General features: G+C 52.7%; 2 protein-coding genes across 4 annotated transcripts; one reads left to right on the top strand and one right to left on the bottom strand.

Moving 5' to 3' along the window:
• Positions 1 to 6,062: 6,062 nt before the first annotated feature.
• On the bottom strand, positions 6,063 to 6,431 carry IUM83_17227 (Multidrug resistance protein ABC Superfamily; the record flags this gene model as incomplete). The annotated part of the gene is made up of 1 exon (XM_067942163.1): positions 6,063 to 6,431. The coding sequence occupies one exon, from the start codon at positions 6,429 to 6,431 to the stop codon at positions 6,063 to 6,065; it is 369 nt and encodes a 122-aa protein (XP_067790891.1).
• A 1,194-nt stretch (positions 6,432 to 7,625) lies between these two features.
• IUM83_17226 (putative ATP-dependent helicase YprA) lies at positions 7,626 to 10,645 on the top strand (the record flags this gene model as incomplete). 3 transcript variants are annotated; one of them, XM_067942161.1, is made up of 9 exons in its annotated part: positions 7,626 to 7,854; positions 7,944 to 8,632; positions 8,704 to 8,837; positions 8,918 to 8,954; positions 9,186 to 9,392; positions 9,576 to 9,717; positions 9,796 to 9,932; positions 10,017 to 10,524; positions 10,614 to 10,645. In XM_067942161.1, 9 exons carry the CDS (start codon positions 7,626 to 7,628, stop codon positions 10,643 to 10,645), a joined length of 2,115 nt encoding a protein of 704 aa, XP_067790888.1. The 3 variants fall into 3 exon arrangements, with proteins under 3 accessions (XP_067790888.1, XP_067790889.1, XP_067790890.1); XM_067942162.1 differs by lacking the exon at positions 9,186 to 9,392 and having other exon boundaries at positions 8,918 to 9,134; XM_067942160.1 differs by lacking the exon at positions 9,186 to 9,392 and having other exon boundaries at positions 7,626 to 7,863; positions 8,918 to 9,134.
• Positions 10,646 to 10,649: the final 4 nt, after the last annotated feature.

Raw genomic sequence — 10,649 nt, 5'->3', positions numbered from 1 at the left:
ACCCAAAGATCCTATTGGTAGAAAGCAGCATCTTTCTACCAATCAGAGATATGCATATTAGCGGGGCTCTGACAGCCAGCCGCTGCCAACCCCTATCATAGATGATAAACAGTTTTTAGCAGATTTTAGAGGAAGATCAATTTACAAACAATACAGTTCTCATTTTACCTAATCTAAGTCACTTGGAGTCCTATCTTACTTAACTTATATTTGTGTATTCAAATATAATTAACCTAAGTAATTACTAAGTACTTACGTTCCTCATACACGTTGCGCAACGTGTAAGCTAAAGTAGTGAGTCAAGTTAGACCCACTACAGTTGGTAGCACTTTGTAGTCCGTCCAACGACCGACTGCTTGACGTTCGTACGCGGTGTACGAACGCGGAGGCGAGAACCACATGAGCACGGAGGTGCCCATGGAGAGCTCCAACACGCCTGCAACGCATGTTGCACGCGCTGACGGCCCCCACCAGTTGGATCCAGAGTGGGAAACCCTCCAACGACTGTCAACAGTCATTGGAGAAGCGGCGATAGCTACGATGCCGCGTACGCTATCGCTGACGGAGCAACATGGTATTGCTCTGGGGTTCATCATGAAGGAGCAGCGTGATGCTGCTTCCTCAGTGACGGCGTCGTCAGGGACGACACCGCGTGCTCAACCATTAAAGTTGAGCGTAAGCAATTACGTGGGGAGAGAGGGCGAGCCTCTCCTCCGATGGCTTGTCGAGCTCGACACAGCCATAGCGGCTCGACGCATCGTCGACCCGCTGTCGAAGGTCGCGTTCGCCATGTCCTGTCTTGGCGGACGCGCAAGGAGTTGGGCGTATGGACGCCGACTCTCCGATCCTACGTGCTTCAGCACGTACGAAGTGTTCAAGAAGAGCTCAAACAAGCGTTTGAGCCCCCGCAAAACGAGTTCCGGTCGAGGGCGGAGTTCCTCGACCTTCAGCAGGGTAAGCATGACGTCCATGCTTACGCGCAGCGCGCACGATATTTGGTATCAAATATCGTGACTAACCCGATTGACGAGGCGACCAAGGTCGTCACGTTCATGAAAGGACTTAGAGATGGGCCCGTGAAGACCTATCTCTTCCGAGAGTACCCGAGTACTCTCGAAGCTGCAATCACCCTTGCCATGCAAGAAGAGTTTAGCCTGCGGCAGGCTAAACTCCATGTAAACGTACCGAGGCCGCAACCGCGCCCGGTAGCGAGGACGGGAGGTCCAGAACCAATGGACCTCTCGAACGCAACAACTGCCGGTTACCAGCAGCAGGGAGGCAACGTGCGATGCTTCCGTTGCGGAAGGATCGGTCACTTTGCACGGGAGTGCACAGCTCCCATGCCCCCTGGAGGTGACCGTCGTGGCGATGCTAGGCATCGCCGTGGACCAACAAAAAACGCGAACATCCAATAGGCGCGGGGCGCCCTACTGGTAATGCAGTCGCGCGTGCCGACATCAGGCACGCGACACTAAGGACTGCAGCCCCCAGTGAGACCAGCTCTCACTGCAAGAAACAAGATGACAGGCCAAACCTAGTCATCTTGAAGGTTTACTCGAAGAGAGCGAGTGACTCTCTTCGAGCTTTGGTAGATTCAGGCGCGTCGAACAACTCTGTTCGACTACGAAGCCTGCCGAAAGTGACCGCGAAGCAGACGGCCCGTCTGTTCGTCGACATGGTGTTCAAACACCATGGCATGCCGTCCGACATCGTGTCGGACAGAGATCCGCGCTTCACAGCGCACCTGTGGCAAGAAGTGTTTACACTTCTTGGGAGCCAGCTTTCCATGTCGACTGCGGATCATCCGCAGACGGACGGTCAAACGGAGCGCGTGAATCGCGTGCTCGTCGATATGTTGAAGAGCTACGCTCACTCGTTCCAATACTGGAGCGAGTGCTTATCGATGGCAGAGTTTGCCATCAATAACTCAGTGCATGCCTCGACCGGGCATACACCGTTCTACGTGAATGCCATGCGGCATCCACGTCTACCGAGTTTACTCGGAGTGATGGCTCCCACTTTAAGTGGGGGAGGATCTACGACTGCAATACAGCAGCCGCAGAAAACCGCTAACACTTGCACAGTGTCAGCTGCAACAATGGACAAACCACATGAGTCTGCGCCCTGCGCAGACTCCTCCACCAACAAGGCCAACGACCACGGGTCTGCGCAGGGCGCAGACACCGCAAAGAACCACGCAGAGGCCGGGCCTCTAGCGGAGAGCGAGCGGAATGACTTCAGCTCGGATGCAATCAGTTTCATCACCAAAAGACAAGCCGTGATTCGGTTTGTCCAAGACACTATAGCAGCTTCTGTTGATCAACAGAAGCTGAACGCAGACAACGCGGGCAGAGGCAACACAAATGAATTTAAAGTTGGTTCATTAGTTTTGTTAGCTACACAAAACCTGCCTAGACATGCAGTTTCGGATTTCGGAGCAAGCAAGCTTGCTCCGCGCTTCATCGGGCCGTTCACTGTGTTGGCACGGCACGGCAACGCATACACGCTAGACATACCGTCTAGCATGCGCCTCCATCCGACCTTTTACGTCGGACGGCTGAAGCCATACCTGCAGCACGAGCCATCTAGCTCGGCTGACCCGAAGCCTCGGCAGGAGCCGAGGCAGAAGCGGAGGACTTGGCCTCGGCGACGAGCAACCTCTCCTCCAGCGCGCGGACGCGCTGGAGCAACCCCTTCATCTGGGTCCCCAACTCGACCTGGATATTCGAGGCGGTCTGCGAGACCGCCGCGACCTGGGCCTTCTGGTTCGCCAGCTCCTGTTTCAGGGCGGCGAACTCAGCGCCCTGAAGACGCTCCACGGCGGTCACCCGGTCGTGGAGAGGCGCATACTGATCAGCCCGGGGCTGATCATACCCGGGGCGTGTTCCCACCCCCGCCACCGCCGATCCGTGACGCCCGCGGCTCAACCCGCTGGATTGTTGAGCGGATTGTTGACCATAGTATCCCGAAAACGGACCCTCAAGGGGCTCGTTTTCGTATTCGTTGGAGAGGATTTCCTCCCCATCAAGATACATGAGAGCCGCGGAACGTCTTGCTGGAGGACGTTCCGGAAATGGTGAGTGCGTACGAGGAGCAGTACGCGCTGGCGCAGCGGAAGTAGCACGAGCGCTGCGATCATCACTAACGCCCGAACCCTCACGTGCTAAGAACTTAGCACGGAGCTCTTTGAGACTCTCGGGCACACGGAACGACGTGTACCCGTTCAGGTCGCGGTCGCTCAAGCGGACCGCGCCTGGGAAGCACTTCGTGCACTGAAAGCCCTCGGGCACAGCGCACGGCACATTCGCCTCCTCCGCAGCAACGTGGAGTTGCTCCAACTTTCCACGCTTCGAGTACGTCTCGAAGCGATCACGCGCTTGCTTAATCCGATCACGGTAAGCTCTCGGCCTCTTGTTGAAGTTTTCAACAAAGGCGTTCCAACTTTGACAAAGTGCCTGCCATTCGGGCACTTTGCTGCGAGAAGAGGTCTTCTTGCTTTGAAACCATCGGACCTCATGAAAGAGTCCGATGTAGTAATCGCGCCTTTGATGCATTTCCGCATCAAAGTGCAGCTCGACAGCCACAGCGTCATCTTTGATGGCGCTGCATACGTACAACGGCACCTCATTCGGAGGTACCGAGTTCCCATACCGGTCCGCGATCTCGGACGCGGACGGCATCCATGGATCGCGCGCTGCAGGCGCAGCGCGCGGAGAGCCTTGAGCCTTGACATCACGCGCTGCAGCAGCAGCACGCGGAGTACTGAGAGCCCCAGCGGAAGCGAGTGGGGTATCGCTCTCAGTTCGCGAACGCTTCGAGCTCGAAGTGTCCGATTCGTCCCCTTCACGCGGGCGAACGTTCTTGGCGTGAGGGTCGAGCGATTCGCTCGACACTGAGTCTTTACGCTTTGAGGGCGAGTCCTCCTCGCCCTCCATGTCTTCATCGTCGTCGTCGAAGTCGACGACGTCGCCATACTTCGCCTTCTGGCGTTCGAAGTAGTCGTCGATGGAGAGATGACTCCCCACCGACTTCGAGGTCTTCTTCGGAGGCGCGCTCATCGTTGAATGAGCGCGGATTTCTTCTCCAAACGCGAAGAATTGACGAATGGTCAATTCCGAAGATTGACGTGCGGAGCCCCCGCGCGTCTAACCTTAAGGGGGGGGTGTAACGGGGTTACACGTACAAGTGGCTGCAAGCCACTTGTGGATTTAACAGATAGGTTATCTGTTAAAAGTTTTGGATACTTCCTCACCTTGGTGCAAGACACACCAATGGATACATTGAAGTGGACCACCACAATGAGTGGTCCACACATACCCAAAGATCCTATTGGTAGAAAGCAGCATCTTTCTACCAATCAGAGATATGCATATTAGCGGGGCTCTGACAGCCAGCCGCTGCCAACCCCTATCATAGATGATAAACAGTTTTTAGCAGATTTTAGAGGAAGATCAATTTACAAACAATACAGTTCTCATTTTACCTAATCTAAGTCACTTGGAGTCCTATCTTACTTAACTTATATTTGTGTATTCAAATATAATTAACCTAAGTAATTACTAAGTACTTACGTTCCTCATACACGTTGCGCAACGTGTAAGCTAAAGTAGTGAGTCAAGTTAGACCCACTACACCCAGGGACGCCCGCGCACCACGCCCAAATATGAGCGAAATTCAGCAACCTCACCGAAGACTTAAGCCTATCTCAACCCCGCGCGCTTGCTCCGCCGAAACCTCAGGAGAGTCGCTTACTCCCCGAAAATGTGAAATACGTGTCGGTAATGTCGTCCAGAACACATAATAATATAAAATAGCTAATTAAGCTCCTCCTCACACCGACGCACACCCAAAAGACTATATGGGGTTGAGTTTTGATGGAACCGGTCCTCGGCACCCTTTTACACAAGGAAACACTCCTTCGGGGCAAATTCGATTATGATTCAATTATTACACATGCAAACAAAGACCTATCAAGTGGGGGCGCACAGCGCCGTTCGGAGAGCACCCACAAAGGGTGCTAAGATCATCCTGAGAGCTGCCAGTGTGCCTAAGGCATTCGGCGCTTCAACCTGAGTTTTAGCCAATAATGGGCCGAACTCAGCAGAATCCAGCGTGGTCAGGTATGGGTTCAGCAGATCTTCAACGAAGCTTCAGTGATGAGTAGCTGATCCCCGGTGACTAATTAGCCGAAAGTGTGTCGTAATCTGGGTACAGCTGGTCCCATCCCGGCTGGTATATGAGTCCGTCATCATTGATGACGCGACCCTCCAGCAGCGCGCTTTCACCGTGTACCCATCGGCCACTCTGAGACCCCATAGTCTCAGGCGAGATTCCAACTGAGACCCCCGGCATAAGCGTCCTCAGTGTCCGCATCATCTGAGACCTGGGTCGCCAAACTGAGACTCCGGAGCGTCCGCTGAGCCCAAGCACATCCCGCTGAAACATCTGAGCCAAGACAAACAGATTCCAGCTCTTCCGGCTGAGACCACCCAAGCTCGGAGTAGTGAGATCTGAAACCAACTGGCTTCAGCTGAGATCAGCTAGTCTCAGTGATCCAAGCTGAGACCCGGGGATTTCAGTTCTTCCAGTTGAGACTTGGAGACTTCAGCGCCTTCACCACCAAAGCTGACCGACTCTCAGCCAAGCCGCAGCGAGTTCAGCTGAGACCAGATCAGCTCAGTTTGCCACGCATCCAGCCATCAACAGGTGTCTATCCGGGACATCTGAGCTCAGCGGGGTGACCGCAATCCAAACTTCACAGGAGTCAAGCCAATCCAGAGTCAACTTCAGTCATCGTGGCTTCAGAGTCGCAGCAGTCTCAGCGAAATAGCTGAGACTCCCAGCTGAGACCTGGGACTTCGGCCGAGAGCGTGTCCATGTTCTCCGAGCCAGTTCTTGTTGAAGTGACAGTTCCTTGAAGCCAGCTGTCCTCTCCCATCCACTAAGGGTCGTGCGTGGGACATAGCGTGCGTTGGCGGCAGGCTATTGACGGGTTCGCCGGAAAGATCCGAGCGAGCCTTGTCACTCAACATCATATCTTCGCCTTTGCCTGCTCGGGTGTGTCACAGCTTGTGCAGAAGTTGCCGCTGCTTGTGTACAGCCAGAACTTGGTTACTGGGAGCCTCGTAATATTCCAGCAACTCCTTCCACCTATCTGTGCCCGTCTTCTTCATCACCACACTTTGCGCCAAGCCAGGCGACACAGATCCCAGCACCATACGTTTGATCTGTGACTGCTTCTGCTTCCATTCCAAGCACGCCTTGTCGTCAGCATCCTCCTTCATAGCCTTCTCCCCGGAGGCAATCAATTCGAGGTCCTTCTCCTCAAAACAGCTAACCATCAGCGCCTTGTAGTATTCCCAGTTTTCTCCATTCCAGTTGATAGGAACGCCCTTCGAGCTTAGCTCAATCTTCCCGTTGTTTCCACTCATGACGACCTCCTCGTTAACACACGTAGCAAGTCTAACACAGCACGTTTAGGTTCATAACCCTGTTAAAATGTTAGAGCAAGCTAGTAAGCGTCCAAGCTCAGCACGAGACAGCAGCAACAACCGGAATCACGGCACTAAACGACACTTGTTATATACTGGGCAGATTCGAGACTGAGGCTCAGTTTCGATCTCCCTTGCCTATCCTACTTACAGACACTGCTAGCAGCGACTCTCTGCAGCCTTCTGTAGCCTTCTTTAACCACACGATCTTTAGGTGCCAAGACCACGATTCCCAACACAAGATCTCACAGCGCTGACCAGCCCGTCGTTGCACCAGCGTCATCCATATATCAACGTTTTGTAGTATGCAAAATGTACCTTGTATACTATACAATGGTATCGCTGCTATATGCACTCGTAACAATGTGACGGACCAGCACGTCAATATATTCGCGGGGTATACATTCGAATGTACTCCAAGTTTCCCTCTGGTCTAAGCGTTCCGTGGCTGGCTGGCTATGGCGGACAGTAATTTAACGCTACTTATTAGAGTGCTCTCCCGTTAAATACACATGACGAACGTATTCTGGAATTAGTTCAAAATTACGGACGTAATTTGGAAGAAAGATTGAGACAAAAGCGATGTCTACCTGGACTATTTCAGTTACGGAGACAGACCAGCTTTTTTACTTACTAATTTTAGTTGGACTATTTACACAATTACCTATTTCTGGTACCTCGAGAAACACCGTTTCTAATGTTTCTATGTCATTTCTAACGTTCCTAACCGCATTTAAGCACGACTATTTTATTTTTATTTGTACTGTATCTACAGAAAAGTAATACCATAGGTCGCACTGTATCTCACTTTCGACGTCAAGGCTACTTGTGCACACCAAGAACTAGACCGCAGGCCAGTTGCGAGCGTCCGAGGGAACCATTTCGCTAAGATGTATCTTATCCTGATCAAGTGCATTGAAGCTACCCTGTCCGACCCTATCATTTTGCGTCCACCCGCTAACTTCACCAAAGGTCGGACTGTCTCGATCTAGACAGTCCGACCTCGATCCGACCGTTCCGCGAACGTTCGCCTCTGAATGTGGCGATTCTGGTCGCCGCCGATTGGCCGCCTCTCTTCTGAATGTGGCGCCTGCCGCAATTAACTCCGCGGGTCGGGCATACAGGAATAGCCCGATGGCCTCGGCCCAGGAGGAGCTGCTGCGCCGCCACTTCGCACTCGTGGACGCCGCCTTCTGCTTCGTGGCGAAGCACCGCGCGGCTCCAAACGTGCGCAGCGTGCTGCGCGTGGCCAACAGCTTCGGCGGCGCGCAGCTCTCGCGGCAGAACCTCCTGGAGCTGGCGACCGTCGCCCCCAACCTACTGGTTCTGGAAACTCCCAAAACAAATGTTCAACCGCGATCAGGTTCCACAGGTAAACATTGTTTTTTGTGGATTTGGTTCTGTGCTGATTATTTCTCTCTTTGTCATATTTCTCTCTTTGTTATTTTGCAGGCGACGTTTTCAGTCCGACGCCGTCGAGTGACGAAGACGCTGAAGTTTTGACGTTCCCATTGGCCCCTCAGACCAGCCAGCGCGCCAGCACCAAGAGAAAAAAAATGTTCGACGCGGCATTGAAGAAAATTAATTTGGCCGAGAAACCCCAAGCGCAGACCAAGGAGCAAGAAACTTCTATTGAGAGAGCTACCGATGTTGCCAGTGGGTCAACTATTGGCGCGAAGAAGGCTACAAGCCCGATGTCAGACCAACAGGCTCAGCCTGAGAATGATTGGGGATCGTCCGTGCTGACGAAGTTGCAGCAACTGGATCTGTACAAGAACCAGATTGTTCATGTGGAGCGACGACGCTCGCGTGAGGCACAGTATCGCGATCTTGAACCTTTGCGGTTGTCGCCTCAAGTGAGTGCTGCACTGGAGAAGTGCTACAGCATTAAGCGGCTGTACTCGCATCAGTTTGAGGCGGTCGAAGCGATTCGTCGTGGAGAAAATGCGGTGTTGTCGACGGCTACTGCTAGTGGCAAGTCGCTGGCTTACAATGTGCCTATGCTGGATATGCTGCTCGAAGACCCCAACGCGACGTTCATGTATTTGTTTCCAACGAAAGCGTTGGCTCAAGATCAGCTCAAGTCTCTAAGACGGTTCTTGGAGGCTGCTGACCTGCCACTTCATATCGGAGCGACATTCGTAAGCCGCAAATCGTTTGGTATGGCAGCTCTACTGATGATATCTGATGGGTAGTGAATGTCGTTCAACAGGACGGCGACACCCCCATGAAAAGCCGGTCGATGGTGATCCGTGAAACTCGCATATTCCTTACTAACCCAGACATGCTTCACTTGGCCATTCTTCCGCAACACCGACAGTGGAAAACCGTGTTATCAAATCTCAGGTGGGTTATTTGCAGAGATCGATGTCATCCTTTCTCACACTTCTGACGTGGTATTTTGTTCGCTGTGGCAATTTGGACAGGATATTGGTCGTCGATGAAGCGCACATGTATCGCGGCGTATTTGGCTCACACATCTCCTGCGTCTTTCGTCGACTATTTCGACTGTGCGCGCTTTATGGTTCAAATCCGCAGGTTGTCTGCTGCTCAGCGACTACTCAAAATCCAGAAGCACACTTCCGTCAGTTGCTACCTTTGCTTCCACCCCATTCAGGCACTTCGACGGCAGACACCTCTCAAGTAAGTACAGAGGAAAGTATGGGGCCTCCCAATCTCCATTTCTTCCGCCAGCGACCACTGAAAGTGATCACAGAAGACGGGGCTCCGTCGGTGGAGAAACTATTCTGCGTCTGGAACCCGAAAGTGTCAAAGACAAGCGATGCTGGAAACCTGCAACAAGGAAATACCGAACGTCCACGCCCCATGCTATCAGCAACCGATTCGAAAACTCGTTTGGCGTCAGCAGCTGTTGGCAAACGCAAACGCACTGAAGAAACAGTGAGTTCACCAAAGCCTGGTGATGAACCTGAAAAGGTCGAGGCTACCTTGACTACCAGTGCGATTTTCCATGGCGCTCGTATCCTGGCTCGCTTAGTGGAAGCCGAGATTGCCACCCTTTTATTTTGCCGGGGACGAAAACTGACCGAGCTGGTGCTCATGAATGTCCATTCAATTTTGAAGGCTAACCCCAACACAGCGAACTTGCTTCATCGTGTGAGCTCTTACCGCGGTGGATACACTCTGGACTCCAGGCGACGTATTGAACAGAGGCTCTTTAGCGGAGACTTGTTGGGCGTGGTGGCGACTAATGCATTAGAGCTAGGTATTGACATCGGCGAGCTGGACTGTACCATACATCTTGGACTCCCATCGAGTATTGCATCGTTATGGCAGCAGGCAGGTCGAGCAGGCCGCCGTCAGGGGCAATCCAAGCAGAAGCAATCAGTCGCCATTATCGTGTGTTTTGACGCGCCCCTGGACCAGCATTTTGCGCAGAAACAACACGCGACGAAGCTCTTCCAACTGGAACCAGAAGCTGTGAGTTTGAACCCGATGAATCACCGAATTATCGGTCAACACTTGTTGTGCGCTGCACGGGAATCTGCGCTTTACTCTTCGCAGTCGGGGACGGCGTACATCGACTCTTACGTCTTCGGGGTGCTGAATGACGATGGAATTGCTGAAGGCGGTGGGAAAGTGGTGAGATCTGAGATTAATGAGATCCTTCAGCCTCTTGTGAAGGAACGCAAGCTGATGGAGTGCTCCGAGGTGGATGGACACAAAAGCTATCGAATTCATTCGTGCATGCCGAAAAAATTTCGCGCAGTTTGCATACGCAGCATCAGCGATGAAAATTACGTTGTGGTGGTTCCGAGCAACGATGTCAGCACGGATGGAGCCGATGGGGAAGTGTTGGATGAAATTCCCGGCGACAGAGCCTTCTTTCAGGTATATCCTACAGCGGTTTACCTACACCAGGCCCAGGAGTATCTGATCACCCGCCTGGACAATGTCCAGCGAATAGCATTCGCGAAGAAATGCCTTCAGCCGCTCACATACTTCACTACATGCCGCGATTTCACTGATCTGGAGGTTGTGCGCATACACCGTACCAACCAACTGGGACGTGGTGAGAAGAATGCGCAAATTGATCCTGTTTTGATTTGTGTGGGCACTGTCTCTATACTGACAAGGGTTTTCGGATCGACGATGCTGGAGAAACGTACTATGCGGGCATTAGGTACAAATGAGTTC

Source organism: Phytophthora cinnamomi (assembly GCF_018691715.1).
Source record: "Phytophthora cinnamomi strain GKB4 chromosome Unknown Contig43, whole genome shotgun sequence".
In the NCBI taxonomy this organism is placed as follows: domain Eukaryota; phylum Oomycota; class Peronosporomycetes; order Peronosporales; family Peronosporaceae; genus Phytophthora; species Phytophthora cinnamomi.
This window is presented reverse-complemented; position numbering and strand designations above follow the sequence as displayed.